Source organism: Melopsittacus undulatus, chromosome 6 (assembly GCF_012275295.1).
Source record: "Melopsittacus undulatus isolate bMelUnd1 chromosome 6, bMelUnd1.mat.Z, whole genome shotgun sequence".
NCBI lineage: Eukaryota > Metazoa > Chordata > Aves > Psittaciformes > Psittaculidae > Melopsittacus > Melopsittacus undulatus.
In genome coordinates, this window is record NC_047532.1 from 62,583,293 (window position 1) to 62,606,448 (window position 23,156).

Consider the following 23,156-nt stretch of genomic DNA (forward strand, 5'->3'; position numbering starts at 1 on the left):
CCATTGACCACAACTCTCTGAGTGCGACCATCCAGCCAGTTCTTTATCCACCCAGTGGTCCACCTATCAAATTGATGTCTCTCCAATTTAGAGACAAGGATGTCGTGTGGGACAGTGTCGAACGCTTTGCACAAGTCCAGGTAGATGACGTCAACTGCTCCACCCCTGTCCATCACTTTTGTAGCCCTGACATAGAAGGCCACCAAATTGGTCAGGCAGGATTTCCCCCTAGTGAAGCCATGTTGGCTGTCACCAAGCACCTTGTTGTTTTCCATGTGCCCTAGCATGCCTTCCAAGAGAATCTGCTCCCAGATTTTGCCAGGCACAGAGGTGAGACTGACTGGTCTGTAATTCCCCGGGTCATCCATTTTCCCCTTCTTGAAAATGGGGGTTATATTTCCCTTTTTCCTGTCATCAGGAACTTCACCTGACTGCCATGATTTTTCAAATATGATGGCCAGTGGCTTTGCAACTTCATTCGCCAGCTCCTTCAGGACCCGCGGATGGATTTGTTGCCAGTAGGTGAAGGTACAGCAGTGTCCAACACAACTCCTCCGGTTTTGACTACTTGTTCTGTTCTCACTGTTCTCTCTGCTATTACAAAGTTTCATTTGTCCCTTACAATTTGTCCCCTTTTTTCCAACCTGGAACATTCCTGGCTTCAACACTCTGTAACACTCTGTAACACTGTGGTTACTGTTTAATCTGGCTGATGGTTGTCATTCCCTTCAATAGGATCAGCTGTAGCATACACAATCTCACACAGTTTTGAATGTTTAAAACAGCTGTTGCTGTCCAGGCCATTTTACCAAGGATGGGCCATGTGAGCACCACTGCAAACAGAAAGCAGTATCAGGAATTCTTTGAATATTCCTTCAGCTCCTTCCAACACAAATTAGATAAGAGCATGCCTCCAGGCATGTTCAGGGTTTTGCAGCAATGACAGGAGACATATCGTGTCCAATTCTAAAAGTATTTTGTACCACATTTTTTATAACTCTCTTGTTTAAACAAAATGTCATTCTCCCACCTTTGTGTTCTGCACTCAAAAGCAAAGTTAAAATTACTTGAAAAGGTGTTCTTTGCAAAAAAAAAGAAATATGCTCTCCTATATAAAAGCAGCTGTCAGTATATCTAGTTTTAAATTAAGTCCTCCTACTCACAGCCAAGTGGAGATAACCTCTGGATTGCCTTTCAGTATATCACCATTTCCTACCAGCTTGTTCTCCTCTGCTGCAGTGCTGCTGTACCTCTTGTTCCTACAGTTTCTTTCCACATCACCACTGATCCGAGGATTGTGGTGCACCATGACCTTGGGTAGCCCTGAAGTGGATGCTGTTCCTTTTTGGATCTGTGCTATGATGGTTTAGCATATAAGAACAAAGATCAGGTCATATTGTATGCCCTGTGTCTGAAAGAGCCTGATAAGGATCATGCTTGCACTATAGAGTCATGCTCACGAGGCTATGGAAAACATGCCCTCTGCCTACCAAGATTTCAGTTTCATTAGATACAATAAAAACAAAACAAAACAAAACACCACCCCAAAATAACCAAAATCACTTCAATTTTTCTCTCTTTCTTTCTTTCTTTCTTTCTTTCTTTCTTTCTTTCTTTCTTTCTTTCTTTCTTTCTTTCTTTCTTTCTTTCTTTCTTTCTTTCTTTCTTTCTTTCTTTCTTTCTTTCTTTCTTTCTTTCTCTTTCTTTCTTTCTCTCTCTTTCTGTTTCTTTCTTTCTCTTTCTTTCTGTTTCTTTCTTTCTCTTTCTTTCTTTCTTTCTGTTTCTTTCTTTCTGTTTCTTTCTTTCTGTTTCTTTCTTTCTGTTTCTTTCTTTCTGTTTCTTTCTTTCTTTCTTTCTTTCTTTCTTTCTTTCTTTCTTTCTTTCTAATCCTTTCAGAGAAATTATGGAATTGGAAATTTCTCCTTCTGCCTTAGCATTGCAGCTTACAAGTGACCTTAAAACTCTGTTCTCAGTTTGGGCTATTTCAGTCTGTTACTGTTTCTGAATCACTATCAAACCTTTCATGTCAGTGGAACAGTCTGCTGCTGCACAGCCATTTAAAAAATAGACACAAAGTGGAAAGATAAGAGGACTCCAAGGATATTTTTTCCCCTGAAGTTTAAATAATTCCAAACATTGCAGTGCTGTACTCTGGAAGGTGTATCAGACAGTGAAATGAAGAGACACAAAATGAAACTGCAAGATATGCAATAAAAAGTAAATATGAGCATTAAAGACTTAAAGGTGTGTAAGAAGAGGAAGATTTGTTTAGAAATAAATGCTTCTTTTGAAAACAAAAATATGTATAAGCCTTCTGGAGCTCGTGCTACTGGTTGGAGAATACTATGATTAACAAGTTTGTAAGAGTTTCATTATATATTAGTAGCTGTGCTTTCTTAAATGCCAATTAAGATTATCATCAATTATTCCTGCTACTAGTCCAGCAGGCAACCTCGGAAATTGACATAAGGATTTCTTTCTGCAGAAACACTGCAGGAACTTACTAGACAATGTAATAATTATTTATACTATAGTTGCACACAGGTGCCACCCCCAGACTGTACTGTAAGATTCAGAATAAACCAAAAATGGGCCTCATCCCTAATAGCCAAGAATCTAGTAAGCTGCAACAAATGTAAACTAACAAAGAAAGGAACAAACACGATATGCTCATGGTGACCTAGCTCACTAGCAAGTTCTTTTTGAGAAAAGGATATGAAAGAGTGGCATTACAGTGGCAATTCCTTTGCAGAGTGGGAGAAGTAAGAAAATGATGATGCTTTCAAATCATAATGTGTGGGAACATAGACTATTAGGGAAAGATGCAAGACAGAAATAATCATGTGAATAGGAAATGACACAGAAGAATAAGGCAAAGTCCAGGCAGTCATTGGAACTGAAATAAGCAGTTGATCTTGATCTAACAGGTGTGGTGTTATGGTCACAAAAATGAGGAAGGTACAAAAAGCTGCCCTTATTCAAGCAGTAATGGATACACAAAATGATGGGTCTAAGAAAGGTACATTAGATTATATGAAATAAATGTGCAAGAACTAGATGTTGTAGATGCAAGGATTTTAAATTACAGTCTCAAAGTACCGTGGGCCCTATACATATTGCACTGTTCAGCAACATCCCTTTGCTGTCTATTAACCTCAAGAAGCACAACTATTCTGTAAATGTTAAATGTAAAGCTATATGATTAAAAGGTAATTTTGCTCTCTTGCAACTCAATAGGAACCCACTTAGGCATCCTGGTCTGAGCTATATCCATTACTAAGTATTATTAGAATACAGTGCTGATACATATGCCTTTTAGACATACATTTAAAAAAGTCAAAATTGCAGTCAATGAGTTTAAATGCTTAAATCCATTAAGGTAGCTTTTAGATAACCATTTCACACTGGTGTAGTTTGTAGTCACATACTCCACATCACTAAATAACAGTTCTGCATCATGGTAGGCAAAGAGGAAGAGTCCTCAAAACACCTTTTGTATTGATCCTTGACATCCCTCCCAGTATGGTATTCTATGATTCTATAACCTCTGACCAGTTTTTGCTATTGGTTTCATTTAGTCTCTCAGATGTACACAGATTGCAGAATGCTGTGACTCTCAGTCCAGCACACCTGACTTTAGTCCTATAAGACATTTATGTCCTGGAGTCTGGATTTGAGATTGCTTTTGGAGTTGATGGTCTGAAAGCCAGGCAAATAAAAAAAAAAAAAAAAAAAAAAAAAGGAGAAGAACCCCCCCCCCCCCCAATAGATTTCTTAAAAAATAAACATTGTTGTTTTCTAACTGAGGACTATACCTTTTTCAATGTTGAGAATCTATTTTCTGAGATAAACAATATCGTCACAGACTCCTCATTTCAGAGTTTCATCTAGGCACATTTTAACAGATAATGTCTTTATGCAGACTCCACCTTTGCAGATTCTTTTGGAAGTGAAACTGAAGCTAATATGAATCAAATATTGTTTAAGTACAGTTTACTGTTCTAAAGCCCAAATCATTTTATTAACTGTGAATACTGAGTCCCTAAATATTCTCCTCGGCTGGCAAATGTTAACACTAAAGAATGTCTCAGTGAGTGTCGATAATTAAACTTTTTAATAATAAAGGCAATCTTTTTGGGGAAAGTATAAAAAATAACAATAATTTGATTTACTTTATTACATATGAATGCATAATTCAGATTTAGATAGATGGGCAGAACCTATGATCATAGAATCAGCTAGGTTGGAAAAGATCTTTAAGATCATCAGGTCCCCCAGGACTGCAAAGTCCTCCATTAAATCATGTCACTAAGGGCCTCATCTGTACAGTTCTTGAACATTTCAGAAACAGTGACTCCACCACTGCCCTGGGCAGCCTGTTCCAATGCCTGACAACCCTTTTGGCGAAGAAACTTTTCCTAATATCTAATCTAAAGCTCCCCTGGCACAGCTTCAGGCTGTTACCTCTTGTCCTATCACTTGTTACATAGGAGAAGAGACCAGCCACTTCCTCAGCTGGTTGTAAAGTCGTGAATTAAGAAAGTATTAATAATCTATGTACACCACCATACACACTGCAATTATTCAGAAAGTCCAGAATCCCTTTGCATTGTGCCAGACTGTTTTACCTATACACCACCAAAAGTAAGTAACCTAAAGAGGAAATCTAAATATATTTTTTCTTTCTGTAACTCAGTATGATCCAAGATTTATATCCAGTAATTAGCAACAAACTCAGTAATACAGTTCCTAATTGTGTCTCCCCCCCTTCCAAACTTCAGAATTCAGTACTAAAAAACAGTTACTCACCTATATCTAGCCAAACAAATATCAGTTTGGTTTGGGGTATTTTTTTAAAGAGATTCATTAAAGTCTATTTTCAGTCCCCAAGTCAAATCAGGGCTACAGATGCTGTTGACACTTCCCAGAGCCAGAATCATCCCAAGAGCACAAACCTACATTTGTTCCTTAAAAAAAAAAAGCATGGCTCACACCTTTTCTTTAACAGACAATAGCAGAAGGAATGCCTAGCTTGAGCAAAGTGACCCAATAGTTGATATATGACAGTATCTGTCTCCAGGTGGATTTCTGTGTCTCCCCAGCTTTGAAGACATGTATCTCCGAGATGTTTTGAGTTGCTACTAAAAATGTCTGATTTAGCTAACTAAAAACCCATTTCTATCCAATTTTATATACTAGACCAGGCCTCATACTGTCAGAAATGTAAAAACACAGCTAATTTTATACTGCACAGAGTTTGTATTACTTAGGAGTGTAAAATTAAGCCTTTGTACAAATTGCATTACTACAGTCTCTGTTATGAGTTTGCTTCTCATTAGCTCTGCTCGACTATTCACCACGTTGCTAGCTGGCATGTCAGCTATTACCATTCTGAAATGCATTTCCATGGTAGAAAAAGCTCAAGTATGAAAACAAATGTTAAATTGATCAGTGAATATGGAAAAGTTAATGAGGGTGCTGTTAGAAGGTACAATAGAAATACCATTAATTTCCCAATTGACCTAGGATTCATAGACTTCAGAAAAGGACTAGAGTTAGCCTAACCACTTTACTTTTATAACAAACCATTATAATACACAGGCTCCATCCTGCCTCAAGTTTTGGCAAGATGAAAAGATACCCAGGTAGAGAGAGGAAACAATGTTTTCTTAGAAGAAATGTCCTGTTCAGCAGGAAAAGCAGCTGAGAGAAGAAAACCATAATATGGCTGAACATAAATATTCTAAAGAAGAAAGATTCTGGATTTTTATTTTTTCTTTCTTTTTAAATAGGCTTTTAGAGAGCTCTGACCTCAGAACACAGCAGGACAAAACTGGCAAGAATGTGACAGTGGGGTAATGCACTATTTTATCTATTTCCCATATCAGCCAAAGCAAAGAGTGAGCTACCTTTGAACTCTTGCCACATATGTGCATCTGTTTTCCTTCGTCTAACAAGCCTTTCTGAGAAGTACATTGTAAATGCTGAATGCACTGAGCTGTGAAAAAGGGTAAGCATCATACCCCAGTGACCCCAGCACTTCACAGGACCTGGGATACAATACTGCAACTCACTTAAGAGACAGCGATCAGAGAACCTATGCTTAAGAACTCTGTGCTAAAGAAGCAAGGAAAGATGCACTGTCTGTAACAACAGCAGAGATAATCCGTGCCCTGAATTGGACTACCTATTGGTTACTTTGAGAAGTCTTTCCATCATAGCATGAAGCTCAAAGCTGGATTCTCAGCAGGGCACATTATTATGTGATACACTCAAGCTGCTATTATATATGCCATATCAGCTTACAAACAGCTTACTTTCTACAAAGAAAACCAGCTAAATGTAAACCAGAAAGTTCACTCTTCATTATACAGCATGAATATATGCACCTAATTAAGTATGTGGTATTTAAACCACATGGAGGAAATAACTGCTTATTTATCACTTAGCCCCCAGTCCACCAGAATCTAAATTTGATTCTAAATGAACTGTACCAGTGTTAAGACTGTGCCTGACTTCATTTTAGGAAAGAATGCTACAACTGAATGGTTTAGGTAAAGACCTCATCTGGGGAGGCAAATGAAAGGCTGTCAAAATGTAGTAATTTAGGTTTACCAGAACTGGGACATTAGATGCTAAGTATGACAGTTAGTGTACATTACAGTGGACCTTTAAGAGCAGATCCTAAACACATTATTCACTATTTCAAGTTGTTGACAGTGGATTCCAGCAAACCATCAATCAGTAATATGTCCTTCATCAGTGGCATAAGAAATTCAACTACTTCCTAGAGTGCCTCAGAGTGCCTCCTACTTTGCGGCATTGCCTGCACATTTCAAGCATTGTAACAAGTCAAGCCCTCTGTATGTTTACAGGACATGTATCACCACTCCCGATATGTGCAACAAACCCCCAGGTAATGGAAAGCAGAAACTGACCAATGGCTTACCATGTTTGCACTTGTGACATCTGAAGAGCTGGCACAAAACAGGGTCAGGCATATGTCACTAACGAGATACGCCTGACTGATGACCTACCATCAGTACAATGTGGGGTGCACAGAGGCCACCTATAGCCCCTCAAGATAAAACACCTCACTTGTCAAACGCTGGAGTCTACATAAGAGTACTTCTGAGGACGTCGGTGGTGAGACAAGAGGAGGCTGTTGTCTGTGGGAGGTAGCTTGTGGGGGAACCCCATGAGCTCCCCCCAGAAGAAAGGCTAGAGCCCGCAGAGCGCTTGCGTTGCCGCGGCGAGCGGGGAAACCCGCGGTCCGCCAACACCCGGCAAAACCGCCTCGAGGGGTCCCGCACTCAGCCGGCGAGGCTGGGCAGCAAGGCGGCCGAAGCGTGGCAAGAGCCGCGGTGTCCCCAAGGTGTTCTAGGGACGTACCCACGGTGGCCCCCGGCCTCACACCCGCCCCTACCAACGAGAAGCCCCCCCCCTTCTGCACTAGTGAGGGGCTTCCATTGGCGGGTAGGCAGAGGTTCCCGGGCCATCACTGGAGTATGCAAATGAGCGCCCACCTCATTGGCTCCCCCGCCCGCGGCGGCGCCAAACAATATTTGCATGGCTGTGGACATCTCTTTTGTTGTCAGCTGCGGCAGGCGGTGCGCGCGCGCTCGAGGTGGGCGGGCGGGCGCGCGCGCCGCCGAGGCCGCCGCCTGCCGGCACCTGCCTTCCCTCGAGGCGGGTCGCGCGGGGCTCACCCCACCCCACCCTCTCCCCGCGCCGCTGAGTGACTTTGAACGCGGGGGGGCCGTAAAGCGCGAGCTCCGCCCGCCGCAACCTTCGGACGCAGGTGCCCCCCCCCCCTCCCCGGCTTCCCCCTCATCCTGCCCCGCTCCGGCGGCAGGCGGTGGGGCTGAGCGCCCCTCCTTCGGGCAGGATGGTGGACCTGGACAGCGAGGTGCCCCCGCTCCCACCCCGGTACCGCTTTCGGGACTTGCTGCTAGGCGATCAGGGCTGGCAAACCGACGACAGGTGAGTGCGTGCGCCGTCCGGCAGAGGGGATAACCCCGGGGGGTGCCCGTCTGAGAGGGGTGGATCGGCGGAGCGCGGCCCTGCTGCCGGCGGGTCAGCGCCCTGGGACGGCACGCACCGCCCCGCCGCCGCCCACCGAGGCGCTGGGCATCCCGTTGTATTCGGGGCACCGCCGTCTCTGCAGAAGCACCTTTCTCTGTACCGTACGACAACGGTAGGAGGAAGAGTAGGACAGGTGCGGTACCGTCTCCCGATGCTAACATGTACTGAGGGAAAACCCGACGCAAAATACGCTTTTGCCTCTCGTCGGAAAGCCAGCTGCGGGGGGCACTGGATGTTTTCTTGACCCAATGTGCATTCTCCTTTACATGCAGTTTCTTTTCATGTGAGGACCCTAGCCTGGGATGTAACTACCATTAGTTTATTCCTTTATGAATTATTTCAAGGACTGTCAGCATCTTTAATTACAAACAGATAGGAGAAAAGTATTTGTCTCAAGTTAAATAATGTTTCTAAAAGAGAAAAGAAAACACAAACAAAACCTTATATCAAAATAAACAAACGAACCAGGAATGCATGTTTAATTCAGAAAAGCTAAATGAATAGTATTCATGAGCATGGACAGCATCACGCCATTCTGACCGTTCAGTTTGGTGTGTGTGTATATTTTTGCATGATCCCGTCTTGCAAAATTATGTGTGAGATTCACTGTGTAGCAGTGATTTATGATGGTCAAATGACAGAAAAGCAAAATTGTCTGGTACTGTATGAGGGTGTATTGGATTGATTTTAATTCAATGTCTTTTACATTGTCAGAACGAGTCTTCACCTCAGCAGTCAGAAACTTTGTTTTTAAAGCTGGTCTACATAGTTCAGATTTTAGCTATTTTCCTAAAGAAAGATGTATTCTCAGTGATGGTGCAATCACAAGATCATACACATATGTAACTATTTATTTCCTTTGTTTAGGGGAATATGCTATACGTGAAGCAATTAAATGTTTATTCAGACAGTTATGAAATGGTGAATGACAAGATAGTCACAAAAAATGAATACTGTTGATTGGAAATGACAGCACTGTAACTACACAATGGAGACTTAAGATCTTAGAATCTTATTTCTTCTCCAATAAGTTAAAGAACGTTCAACCTTTCTTATTCTATCAACTTTATCTAGCTAGAGTTTTAATGGTTCAAATAAACAAAGTATTCTCTATATACCTCTGTGGACCACTCTGTGATTTAATGCTTTTTTCAGCTCCAGTTTAAACACCTGTCAAGTGCTTGCCTGATACCAGCTGTGTGACTCGAACTTTATGGAGTTACCTTCTATGGCAAAAGTGTTATCTGGTCTCAAATAGGAAATAGTGTATAAGTGACTGCATAAACCATAGCATCCATTTAGCTATGTGAATGTCTGTTTCATGTATGTGTGTGCACTTAACAAAGTGAAAATAAATAATCCTTTAAAAAAACCCACCCTATAGCAAAATTCTAGCATAACAGTATTATAGAGCAGTTGTTGAAAACTGTAGCAAAGGATTGCTAGAAGATAAATAGTTACTTTTAATTATTTAATATTCATGCAAGCATTGCAAGAAGATCTCTGGCACATCTGAAATATAAAGTATGAACCTAGGACTGGAAATGGCTAGTAGAAATGTCTTTCAAGATCTTCAGGTATTGTCCCATGCTGTGGCTGCACAGCTACACAGTAGCAGGAAGGGTGTATGGTTATTATCCCCACAATGCCGTGAGGATTGTGCTTTACATTAGGTTGTGACAGCAGCACTCTCTCCTCCAGCTCTGCAAGTTGGCATAGCAGGCTTGTTTGATATGAGCTTTCCAGTAACTGAAAAAGTCAATTTTAAAAAATCTTGAGTGTTGTCTTTTTTTGTCCACTTTACTATGAGGTTGTGTCCAGATTCTTGTTGTTCCGTACTAGAGGATATCACTTTTAATACTGAAATACTAATCCAGTCCCCTGTTGCGGGTATTTTGCTACTATCTATTATAGAAAAAGGATACATATTTTGCATAGAAATACTGTCAAATGGAATATTTAGAGTATTAGACATACATTCAGGAAATATTTAATGAGAGAGACTGCAGACCTGTGGGGACCCTGAGGTCAGTTGCTTGTTAGTTATTAATGATTAATATGACACAAGTATATCTTATTTTTAGTTGTTTACTTTTTTGTCTTTTCTTTGTCTCCTTAATTAAGTGGTTCAAGTTTGGTTTTGGTGATGCGTACCTTTTGTACTCTATTGTAATTAGTGTGCAACATAAATATTACTAAAGGTGCTGTTTGTAACCCCTTCAGCTGAATGGACATCAACTATGAATGGAATATCTGAACACTAAAATGGCAAGTGATCAAGACAATTAATTTTAGGAAGTTATTGGCCCTTGGCTGAGATGTGGTGAACTGGAAACAGTCAAACAGAGCCTTTAGCGACATGATCTAGCATGAGGTGTTCCTGCCTGTGGCAGGAGGGTTTGAGCTAAGTGATCTTAAAGTCCTTTCCAACCCTAACCATTCTATGATTCTAACAAAATTATTTCCAACAACTACATAGTTCTATCTGCTTTCAACTCTGGCAGTCTGATCTGTATCAGGGGTTTTCCATCTCTGTGATCTGTGAATTTCAGGTCTGTTAACAGCTGAATGCTTTGTCTTATATCTTAGTCCCATTCCCTTTTTGATCTTCCCAGTCTGTTCATCCTTGAAGTCTCTCTTTTCTCCTTCCATTCTGCCCTTTCTGGAAAGATGCTCACTTTTTGCTGGCTGGGAGGCGTATGTTCCATCTCTGTGTTTCAGATAATTGTTGATTCTTCAAAGTGGAGGGGAGATGGAATTATTCCTCTCTTCTGCCACAAACTACCCAGGATTCTTTGTCACTAAATCACAGTTTTGATAGTATAGTTTGCCAGTAAGTAATGTTATAGTATTTAATAACAATTATGATTTATATGATTGAAATGATACAGATGTCTCTTCTTTTTCTTTTCCTTTTCCTCATTTCTGACATAAGCATTGTACCCACTTTTGAAACCTGACTAGCTATGTTTCCTTAGGAGAAGAGTTTGATCAGCTATTTCTTTTAAATGATCCTGTGCATTTATGAAGTGTAGACATGCTAAAATGCTTACCTGAATGTAACAGGACTAGGATTCAGAACTTTTGTTCTTAGATATAAATAATTTGGAAACGATTTGTAATCCTTTTCTTTTTTTTGTTTGTTTGTTTTCCTAGAGGACTTCTGTGGTGGAACATCACTTGGGCTTCTTTTGGTGTTTTTTGTGTCTAGCTCACAGTCTAGTTTTTACTTATACTTCTCCAGTACAGTAACATCCATCTCACTGCTTTTGCATTTCTCTCCCAGAAAAATAATTCTACTTGCATAGTTTAGACTCCTAATCACCCTTGCAGTTAGCTTCAGTAAAAGGTGTGCCGCGAAAAGGGCTCAGTCAGAGATCAATATGATCAGACAAAAAGCCATTTATTGCAAAGCATTAACTCCTTATATACTGTTGCTTACACACACCTACAGCAATTTGGCATATCATGATTGGATACTTGTCTTGAAGACCCTTAGTGACTAACACATAATTGGTTAAGCACAGGTGTGAGAACTTGACCTCGAACGCTTGCCAACAGTCCACAGTTCTCATAACTCAGTGAATTACAGCTTCTTCTTATCTTGCTTGCTTAAGCTTCCTCGGGCCTCCCACGGCCTTGCTGTATCCCTTGGAGTTATTCAGAGCTCATGTACCAAATATCCATTTTCCTGTGAGAACACTGTCTTCACAGAGGTGGGTTCTGGGCTGTCATATTCCACAAACCACCAAATTGGATTGCATATTATTTTTCATAAAAGAAGTTGCTGTGGTCAGAAGAGCATGGTGAATCTTTGGCAAATGCATTTTTTTTTAGTAAATACTCTATTTTTAATAATTATCTGTCTTGAATTTGCTGAGTGCATTTTTCCTGAAAAAAAAATGGATGTAAAAACCAGTTTTGTATTTTGAAGGGCTAAATTTTCAAAGGACATGGCTGCCTTGAAAATTATGGAGGTGAAGCTTGATGCTTCCAGTACATACATTTTATACTGAGCATACATTTGAAAAGCTTCTTTAGGACAACGTGTAAAAGATCAGCCTACAAGCTAGAGTGTATGCATGTCAAGTGGTTGAATTCTTTGGCAGGTAGGGTAATGTAACAGGTTTCTTAATGGTGTCCCAGTCACTGGGCTAAGGGTTAAGAGAAGATTGAGTCATCTTCTCTTTCACTAAATTTGTTAATATCACTAATATCCTTTTGTGACTCTCACATTTTACTTTCATTATTGAAAGTATCTGAAGCTGAAATAATATGTTTCGATTTGCTGGCTAGTCTGAGTTGTTTCTTGACCATCATAATGCAGTTTGTCTTTCAGTACTGGGGAAGGGAGCAGAAATAAAGGGAGAACTTGGTTAACACCACAAGTTATTCACCTGTTAATACAGTGAGGTTCACTGTATTGTATCAGTTATTGTAATAGTAATATACAATGGTAATCATTATTGTAAAAGTAAATTAAGTAATAAAACATTTCATAAATCTACTGATCATCAATCCTTAGTCTTATCAGCTGTGTTGAAGAGCAACACAAATAAAAGTAGAAAATATCCTATCTTGTGAAGACCTGATATGTTTAAACCTAGCTTTGGAGGAGGGGTGAAAAGAGGATATTTCCCATGTCAGTTTTGGAAAGATACAAAGAAGAGGTTATTCACAAAAAATACTTTCCTGTGTACATATATAGTTACCATGTGCTTCAAAATAACTAAACCACAAGACACTGGAGGTGTAAAGAAAAAAAACCCGTTAAAAATAAAAAAAGCATTTACATGCTGTTGGTAGCACTGCTATTTTAGTAAGGTCAGTCATGTAAATTCAGTGACTGAGTATGCCGCAGAGCACACTTTACCTCACATTCCTTAAACCATTTATGTGAAGACATCTAGTCCATTCTTTAGAAGCTTATAAAAATACAAGAGCTGTATTTGTTTTAGGAAATTCAGACAAGCCAGGAAAGTTTCCCACCACTGAAGCATGACCTCTTATACTAGTGAGCTCTTCAAATTTTAGTTTGCATGCTTTGGCCATAGCTGGATAGCCAAAACTATATTGAACAGTGCAGTGCTGTTGTGGTTTTAACCCTAGCAAACACAGCTGCTCACTTACTCCCCCTTCAGTGGGGTAGGGGAGAGAATCGTAAGGGAAAAGAGAAAACTCATGGGTTGTGATAAAGAAGTTTAGTAGGTAAAGTAAAAGCCATGCATGCAAGCAAAGAAAAAGTAATTCATTCACTACTTCCCATCAGCAGGCAGGTGTTCAGCCATCTCCAGGAAAGCAGGGGTCCACCACACATAATGGTTACTCTGGAAGACATACAGCATAACTCCAAACATTCCCTCTTTCCTTCTCCCCCCCAGCTTTATATGCTGAGTTTGTATATAAAGTGTGCATATATGTGTCCATATATGATATGGAATATGCCTTTGGTCAGTTGTGGTTAGTTGTCCCATCTGTGTCCCCTCCCAGCTTCTTGTGCTCCTCTAGCCTATAAAATGTCTTTAAAATGTGCACATATGTTCATATATGTTGACTTCATTTAGTCCATACCTTTGGGCTCTGTATGTTATGGTGGTCACTCAGAACAGGAGAGGTTATGCGTTGCATGGAGTTACTGGGCACCAAAGCCAGCTCAGATCAGATCGCTGCTGTACTTGCACTGATGCTTGTAAGGTTCATTCTCCATTAGTTCACATGGTTACTGCTATAGTAATTCCCATAACATGCAATTCAAATCTTGGGTTAGTACAATGTGAAGGTATTGCTGTTGCAGTCTCCACCATGGGCCCTTTGGACTGGATTTAACATTCTAATAAACACCTCCCCTTGCGCTTGTTCTAAGTTGGACTTACCCACACACTGCAGTCCCTTGGAGATCTATCTGCTCCAAGTGGAATTTTATCTGTGAGCCACAGTCTCTCCAAGACTTTACCTGCTGCCACAGCCACAGTTGCTTTGAGGTGCACATGTTCAAGTGTGACCTTATGCATGGGCCACAATGCCTTCAGAGATATACCTGCTTCAGCATGGCCTTACTCTTGCTTGCAGTTCCTCCAGAGCTGTATTTGCTCTGTCCTGGTCTTAACCATGGCCACACACTTTGAGGTGCTCTCATGAGGCATGACCTCATGTACAGCCACTAATGCTTCAGGATGTACCTGCTGCAGCATGGACTTACCTGCAACCACAGATGATTTGATGTGTATCATCTTAATTGTGAACAAGGTACAGGTGGCACAGACATGACCATGGCCACAGACACTTTGAGATCCAGAGCACAGATGCTTTGGGGTGTCCTGCTCTTTTGTGGACTCTTCCACAGGTCACAGTCCCTTTGACTGGAGTTCACACTGGAGTGTTGCACAGAAACAGCAGCGATGCCCTGGCCATCTGCCAGCCTAGTCGCATGGCCATTGCTGTTATCAAAATGTTCCCAGGCACAGCAGAGAGAGATGATAAGCAGTACAGCCAGCAGCAGAAGCAAAAAGAAGCCACTAATGAGCACTAGACTCTGATACACATTAAAGGAAGCAAGCACCATGGTAAGTACAGAAGCTGTCTGTTAATAGCTGAACAGCAACAGAACCTATAAGTTCGATCTAGCACATTCCAGTCAAATCTGCCATTATCTTGAACACTTCAACAAAAAGGACTTTTGTGGTTTAACCTTAATTAGCAACTAAGGACCACACAGCCCCTTGGTGGGATGAGGAAGAAAATCAAAGAGTGAGAAAATTTGTGGATTGAGATAAAGACAGTTTAATAGGTAAAGCAAAAGCCATACATGCAAGCAAAACAAAACAAGACATTCATTCACCCCTTCCTATAGCCAGTCAGTTGTTCAGCCATCTCCAGGAAAGCAAGGCTCTTTGGTTACTCAGGTCTCATGGTTACTCTGGAAGACAAACACCGTAACTTTGTATGTACCCCTCCTCCTCCTCCTTGTTTCCCAGCTTTATATACTAAGCGTGATGCCATATGGAATGGAATATCCGTTTGATCTGCTGTCCCAGCTGTGTCCCCTCCCAGCTTCTTGTGCACCCACAGCCTACTTGCTGTTGGTGTGATGTGAGAAGTAGAAAAGGCCTTGACTCTGTGTAAGCATTGCTTTGAGGTAATGAAAATATCTCTGTATTATCAACAGTGTTTTCAGTAAAAATCCAAAACATATGCCTTTATCAGCTACTATGAAGAAAATTAACTCTATCCCAGCCAAAACCAGTACAAGTGCCAGGAATGATTTGGCAGTTTGAACATCCAAGGAAACACTCCGAGCGGACAAATTGGAGGTAGTCACCCAATTAGGGAAGCTGAAACCGTCTTCTGAAACTTACATAGACTATTTTGTGCCATTTAATGTCACTGCCTGGGAATGTTCCTGAGCAAGTTAACTTAAGCATGTACCCAGAGAGGATCATTTTATCATGAAGGTAACCTCTACACTTTAACACTACATGCTACTTCTCCTATTTGTTCCTCTCTTTCTAGTCTCCTGTGTTTTCTGCACAGTCACATATTCAAATTATGCATATATAGTGGACTCTGTTGTAGAGAGATCCGTTTGTGAGGTATAGACTAGCTTATACATGGTACCTTCCATTCTGAAGTAAGGTGTGTAGCCCTTGTATATAGGCAATAAGTGTGTTTTGTCCCAGAGTCCTTAAAGAAAGAAAACTCCAACAAAACAAAACCTGCAAAAAACCCAACAAAAAACCCCTTTCTTCCCAAAGTTTAGAGAACGAAAAAGAGAAAGAAACATATGGATGTTTTTTAAGATATGCAGAGTGAGATTCATATTATTGACTTCATAAAAATGTATGTAGTATTTTTTGTTTTCTGTACCTTTATACTTTAAGTCCCTTAGGGTTTAGGTGAGATTAAGCTGTATGTTTGGCTTTCTTTGGACCTTACACACCAAGGCAAATTTTATCAATGCTGAATATTTCTAGCAAAATTAATCAAGGCATCATCAAGTACACATTCCAGCATTGAATTAATGAATTAATACACTGTCATATGAATAAGTCATTCAACAATCAAAATATCTGTTTAATACTACTATTTCATTCTATTGCTTGTTGAAGCATTGGATACAGAATGTACAGAATGTTCTAGAAAGTATCGCTATTACTGTGACATTTCAAAACACATACAACAAACAGAATGGAAAGAACAAAAAATAAACAGAAACCCAATATATTTTTCAGCCCCCACCCTGAAAGCTGTGTATTTCATAGCTTTTCTATATGCTGTTGCATTAAATTATAAATAATTTTTGTAAACAAAAATTTATGTTTTTCTAGTTCCATATTGGTTTTTCTTTTCAGTATATATGTAACAAGACCCATTAACTGGTACTAGAAATAGATTTCAAATCCTGCTCCTGTATTGAGATGAAAATGGGTATAGTATACAATTTCATAATAAAACTGTAGACCTAAATTTGACCTTTGTGCAAGAATTGTTCTTACATTGGACACTTAAAAGATTAAATTAAAATTGGCTTTCCTTTTTGATGTGCTTACTGCATAAGTGAACATTACCACCTATCTGAAAAGGAGAAAGATTCAGATAATACAGAACACCTCCACACATCACTTGAACAATTGTATACTGCTGACTGTCGTGTTGACTAGTGACTTTCAAGGAACAGCTCGCTACTGTAAATCTCAGAAGGCACTTTAACAGTAATTTATCACAGTGTGAATTAGCGAGGAAAGTCCTCCCTTTGCCTTTCCCTTTGGAAATCTTCTGAGATTGTTAAACTAAAAGGAGATAAAAAGCCTACACATTTCTGAATCAACTGATTTAAAATATCTGAGTCTAGATTCAACTTGAACAAAAAATTCTATTATGATTTTCTCAAAATTTGATTATGGCATCTTCAAAATAATACTTCTCTTTCCTTCAAGAAATACTTCAGTCGATTCGTCCACCTTTCAAAAAATAAACTTTTCTGAATTCTTCCAGTGAACAGAGGCTACAAAATAAAAGGGCTTACGCAAGTACTGACAAATTTATCTTGATTTATCCTTGTACATAATTTTTCAAAATAAAATTATTTAGAAGCCTAAATTCTGTTTTAAAACCTCAATTTTGATTGAAACAGCTCAAGATTTTAACAGTCTAATTCACAAAGACAGCATTTTTGTATTTGCAGTAAGACTTTGCACAGTCGTAGTTGGAAAGTTTGAGTTGCTCTAAACCCTGACAAAAATTGTTGCAAGTACAGGCCAAGCTCTTTCTCATTGTGCAAACCCAACTAAATAAAAAAAAAGGATTAAAGAAAAACAGTAACATTTGTAAAACCACTGCACTGGCCACACCAAGAGATCCGAGTTTATGCTTTAGTGGCTGGTGAGCTTAGGGGTACAGTCTCATACATGTCCATACATACCTTCCTTCTAAATTTATTTTAGGATTGAGTCTCTGATACAGATAAAAGAGGGAATCAATTTGTTTGTGTGGAAGTAATACTCTGCAGAAGGCAGTTCTGTCAGCCTCTTGCTAATTTCTGTTTTAGCATCATTCTTACAACAACAGTGGAATGTTTCTTATGTTCCACTTAAACTAGGACACACTGGAATTGAGAGAAGGACAGGAAAAGAGAAGAGGAACGCTTCAGTGCTGTTACAGTTGTGTCTGTCTGAGGAGGATGGTGGTGATATGGCCCCAGCAAGAGTTTTCTAGTGCAGAAAAGGTATAAGTGTCTTAGCTTAAAACCTCCCACAGATCAAGTAGCTTTCCTCCTCTGGGACAACATGATGCAGAGTTTGTAAATGTGCTTGGTACTTCAATCAGTACTTAATTATACACTTATTACTCTAAGGCTCTTATTTTTCCATCTAGAACTTGATTCATACTACTTTACATCTAGCAGACACTATAATAACTCTGTGGGGAACTGAAGCAGTGCTTTCCCAAATGGTTTCTGTCTTAATTTTATGGTTATTATTCTATCACAGCCGATGATTATGATTATTTATTTTATAACAGTAAATTTGTGTGCTGCACTATGCGTTACTGCCAGAAATGGTAACTGATTCATATTGTCTCTTTTATGTGGTAACAAAGAAATAGATCATTTAAAGCACCAGAAAAATCTGAAGCTTCAAAACACCTTTATTGTAAAATGAATTTGCCAACCATTTCAGTGCAGCACATTCAATTTTTAGACTTCAGTAAAAGATGATCTTTTGTATTGAATTCTGATACATACAGTATGCCCAAGTACTTGTACTAAGCCACTAAATATTTTGAAAGTGGATTCTTATAATTTTTTCAAGAAAATGAGCAGGTCAGGGCCTTTCTGGAGGCCTGCACACCATCGCCCCATAACCTCTGTGTCATTGGAGAGAATGCCAATCCAAAGGTTCTGCAACATAGATTTGGTACAAAATACCTAAAACCAGCTGTTAAAGATTTCAGTCTCCCCAGTGCAATCATCTGCTAATTATGTTAGCAGTCAGCTTCCTGGTGGGAAGTAGCAGTAAAGCAGAAACAGTCAGTAAGAGACAAACCCCAGTGTTTATACTCACAGATAAAAACAGTGATATTATTATTTACTCAGAAGTATCTCTTGAGGGACAAATCCTGCCTCCACTTACAGAGATACCTCTTAGGAAAAGCTGTAGCTGTGTGGTGGAAAGCAGGTTGCTAAGTCTGATGTGCTTGACTTGAGAGTATCGAACTATGGTAGATGGGGAAAAAAGGCATGTTAAGATCAGCGCAAGTTATCTACCAAGTTAGCAAAAAGAAGAAGACTGTGCCTACCTCTCTTTGTCTTACAAGTCTCCTGCTAGTTTTAGCCATTAATAACTACGTATCTAACAGCTAGCACAATAATCATATGCCTAGCAGGGGCAATTACACGATTTGAGCAACAGTTCTCACTGTGGATTAGCTGTGCCAGGAAGGACTTGCCTTACTTCCTAGACTCTGCACCCTGAGTCAAACCACTTTGTCTTTTTGCAGAGAAAAGAATTTGCCCTTTAGCTGTTGATGATGTTAAAGTTAATAGCACTTAAAGCTACTTGAAGTAAGCTAAGTTAGAGCTCCTTCAAAGTATAGTTAATAAGGAGTAAACACTATAAAATAGCCTCAATCTTCTATTGTTCTAAATAGCCAAAAAATGTTCTAGAGATGTTATGCTTTTTTCTTACTTTGTTTTCTCTTCCTCTAGTTACTAGAGAAAACTGCAACACAGATAAAAGCAGTGTTACCAAACCAAATCTGAAACAAATACAGATGGGAAAAACCAAGAAGCTGACTTGCAAATGGAAAAATATGGTTATATTTATTCCTTATGTGACAGCACTTGTTAATACACAGTATTCCTTGACTCTGGAAGGTATTTAGTTTCCTATCTTCACACCAAATTCAAAAGAAGCTAAGGGCACTGGTCACTTACCGCTGGTTAACTGGTTAAACAAATCACTTTTTAAAAGGCATTTTGTATAGATATTGTCCAGTTTTTAAAGACTTCTTTGATCTCTCAGTAGTCATTCAAAAAAAGATAATACAAACACAAAAAGTGGAACAAAATACTCTGTAATATGCAGTTGTTGATTTGTCAACCAGGTTTTATAAAGACAATCAAAATATAAGTAGATTTTTCACTAATCTAAATATTATAAAAGTGGAGGTTGTTTCACAAGAGTAGTTCCAGGCATCATGTATCTCACTGACACTACGAAATTAAATTAAGAACTGTATTCAAAGTGACCCACATGATGATTTATTTTTATACTGAGACCGACCACAGATTGCAGGAAAATTACAGTTTAGCTAAAATGATACAAACAATATCCAAAATGCACTGAATTAATTTTAAAGGCTTGATTAGTTTTTGCTTCCCATTTTTCCTCTTATTTGGCAGTTCACAGATTAGTCTGAGTCCACGAAGAAACCTACAAACTAAGTTAAATTTGTGCTGACATTATGAATCCATTTAATACAATTAATTGTGGCAGTTACTGTTTCTGACTAGCTCAACTGGTCAACAGAATGTTGAGATTTTAATGTGGTGTTGGCAGAGTATTGCATGTGGTGGGAAGAACAAGGCTGGCTACTGGAGATGTTTTGCAGTATAAAGGAAGTATCTCTGAGGGGAAGAGGGAACTTTCATGGAACACGCATTCTTCTGACATACACCATGGGTTAGTAAGAGACTGTTCTGGAGTACCTTAGGTTTTGCTCTTAATTTAAGACAAAAAAAATAGCTGTTAGAAGATCACCATTATCAAAATTATGAGGTGACTGTTGTCTTCTAAGGCAGAGGTGACTGAGGATGTAGAATTGTCTAGCAACCTGCTGCTAATTGACTTCAGGGTAAGGTGAACTGAGCATTTAGGAATTCCCTTCTTTTCTAAGATGGCAGCATCACTTTACAGTGAATAGAAATGGTCACTGATAGAAATGGTGATATGGAGATAAAGAAGTACTACTGTGCCTTGTTGTATTACCCTAAACGTTTGGTGGTTGATTATCAGACCTCCTAGTAGCAATACAGCCAGTCCAGTCCAGCTCATAAACACAGACCTCTCCTCATTCTGTCCATATACTCTATCTAAGTCCGATCAGTGTTAAGATCTATACAAGACTTCAAGATGACATAAAAAGGACACGGAACTGTTGGAACAAGTCCAGAGGAGGGCTACGAGGATGATCGGGGTACTGGAGCACTTCCCATATGAAGACAGGCTGAGAAAGTTGGGGCTGTTCAGCCTGGAGATGAGAAGGCTGCGTGGAGACCTCATAGCAGCCTTCCAGTATCTGAAGGGGGCCTACAGGGATGCTGGTGAGGGACTCTTCATTAGGGACTGTAGTGATAGGACAAGGGGTAATGGGTTGAAACTTAAACAGGGGAAGTTTAGATTTGATATAAGAAAGAAGTTCTTTCCTGTTAGGGTGGTGAGGCACTGGAATGGGTTGCCCAAGGAAGTTGTGAATGCTCCATTCCTGGCGGTGTTCAAGACTGGGTAGGACAGGGCCTTGGGTGGCATGGTTTAGTGTGAGGTGTCCCTGCCCATGGAAGGGGGGTTCGAATTGGATGATCTTAAAGTCCTTTTCAACCCTAACTATTCTATGATTCTATGTTTCTATGATTCTATGACAAAAAATAACTGTCCTAACCCATCTCACTAATTAAATTAGTTAAGGATATCTTAAATAATTTGACTCTCACGAAAGCCATCAAACTCTGAAATTCCTGCATTCATTTAGGAAGTCATATTTAAGGAAAAAAAAAATAAAGTTTAGATGGAACAGGCCAATTTTATGAAGGCATCTGCTAAACGATTTTCTGAACACGCTGAATAAAGATGACAGAATTAAACTTTCAAAATATTGTAAAAATGGGTATTTTACTTAATTTAATAAAAATACAGTTAAAGCCATGCTATACGATTAATCAGGAAGTGTAATAGCTGACTCTGAGTAAGGAGACTGAAATTTGTACAGTCTTTAATTATATGTACCGTTAGCTGTGGAGAGAACAGTATCAGATATGTGAAATTTTAGAGATAATAATGACTTCTAAAATACTTGTTCTATCATATGTTCTGAGTTCTTAAATCATTGCCAGTTCTTAATGAAATATTTACAATTTGTATTAAAATGTTGTAATTTCTTAAAATGTAAACCAATAATCATATACTATGGTTGTACTATGTAGCAAGCTGTGTTTGAAAGAAAGCAATTCAAGACTACTGTTAGATATATTATAGTGTATACGTGTGTGAAGTTGAAAGCATTACTTCAGAAACCCTATGTATTTTGTTCTCCACCTGTATGACAACATTGAAGCCAAAGTACTTTCAAATACTAAAGAATAAAAATGGATATGTATCAGTTCACAATTCTTTTAGAAAGTGTCATCAGCAGGAAATGCCATCAACATTCCTCTTTTTTATTTGTTAAATGGAGTCTCCTGACAACCTTTCCTTCCTCTGTGGGAAACCTGAGGGGAGACACCTACCATTGATATTGGACTTTTATTTTACACCTTTATCTGAGTCTTTGCCAGAATACTCCTCATCCTTGTAATTATCTGTTAAATATTTGCTTTTGCCTGCCTGTTAAACACATGATCATGGGAGACTGAAACCATATACAGTTCCCATAAATTCCAGGAAATTGTGATAATCTCAGATTCAGCTCTGTATTTACTTCCCAGAGTTGTTGGCATTCTAATGGCTGCTTTTGGAGTATTGTATAATTGTTTCCGGATTGCAAGTCTACACTGATTGAATATGAAATTTAAAAAAAAGAAAAAACAAAAGAGACTAATTTTTATAAAATTACCCTAGTCCTGGGCATGTGTAAAAAACATATGCAGTATCACTTTCCTTTCTAAGTTTTTAACAATTCAGCTCCATAAGGAAACTCAGAGAAGTTTTTTCTAGGCCTGTTAAAGTATCTGTGGGAAGTTTCTGACAAAAGTTTGACTTTTTACTACTATTTTTTCTTTCAGATCAGGTACAGTTCCTATAATCTCTTACCCTGTAATAAAAAAATATTGCTAATATTAGTGAAGCTGTAGATAAGTAGGGAATTGAGCAGAGTACAGAATGAATGTACATGAAATGAATGAAACCTTTAAATTATTTTTATTTATTGCTTTGCATGTCATATTCTTGGATCCTACCTAATTTAATATTACTTCTGTCAGTAGAAGGAAAAATATAGCTTGCAGAAAAAATAAATGTTTGCACAAGAAAAATTTAGTTTAAACCATCTGATGTAAATGTTATTCCATGCTTTAGTGTATTTTGTGACAATCAACAGTACCTATTTTTGGAATAAAGTCCAAAAGATAATGGTATATTTTTAGTTACTAAATATTCTAAAAATAGTAAACTTAAGATCATTGTCTTTAAGAGTACTATTATTAACTAATGGTGTTTCTCCTTTGGGCATTCTCGTGGCTATTAGTAGAGTCAGGAAAGTGTTATAAAAGCTATACTTCACTGTGTATTGCTCTGTGTGTGTGTGTGTTTTTTTTTTTTTGTTTTCCTCATAAATGGAGTTTATATGAAGGTAAAGAATGC

General features: G+C 39.0%; 1 protein-coding gene across 4 annotated transcripts in view; it reads left to right on the forward strand.

Annotated features, from left to right (window-relative positions):
• The first annotated feature begins 7,888 nt into the window (after positions 1 to 7,888).
• The window catches only part of KCNT2 (potassium sodium-activated channel subfamily T member 2), a 131,248-nt gene continuing 115,980 nt past the window's right edge, over positions 7,889 to 23,156 (forward strand). For all 4 annotated transcript variants that reach the window (XM_034063972.1, XM_005140966.2, XM_013130602.2 and 1 more), the window contains exon 1: positions 7,889 to 7,983. In XM_034063972.1, coding sequence (XP_033919863.1) covers positions 7,889 to 7,983 — 95 coding nt within the window. The remainder of the gene's footprint in view (positions 7,984 to 23,156) is intronic.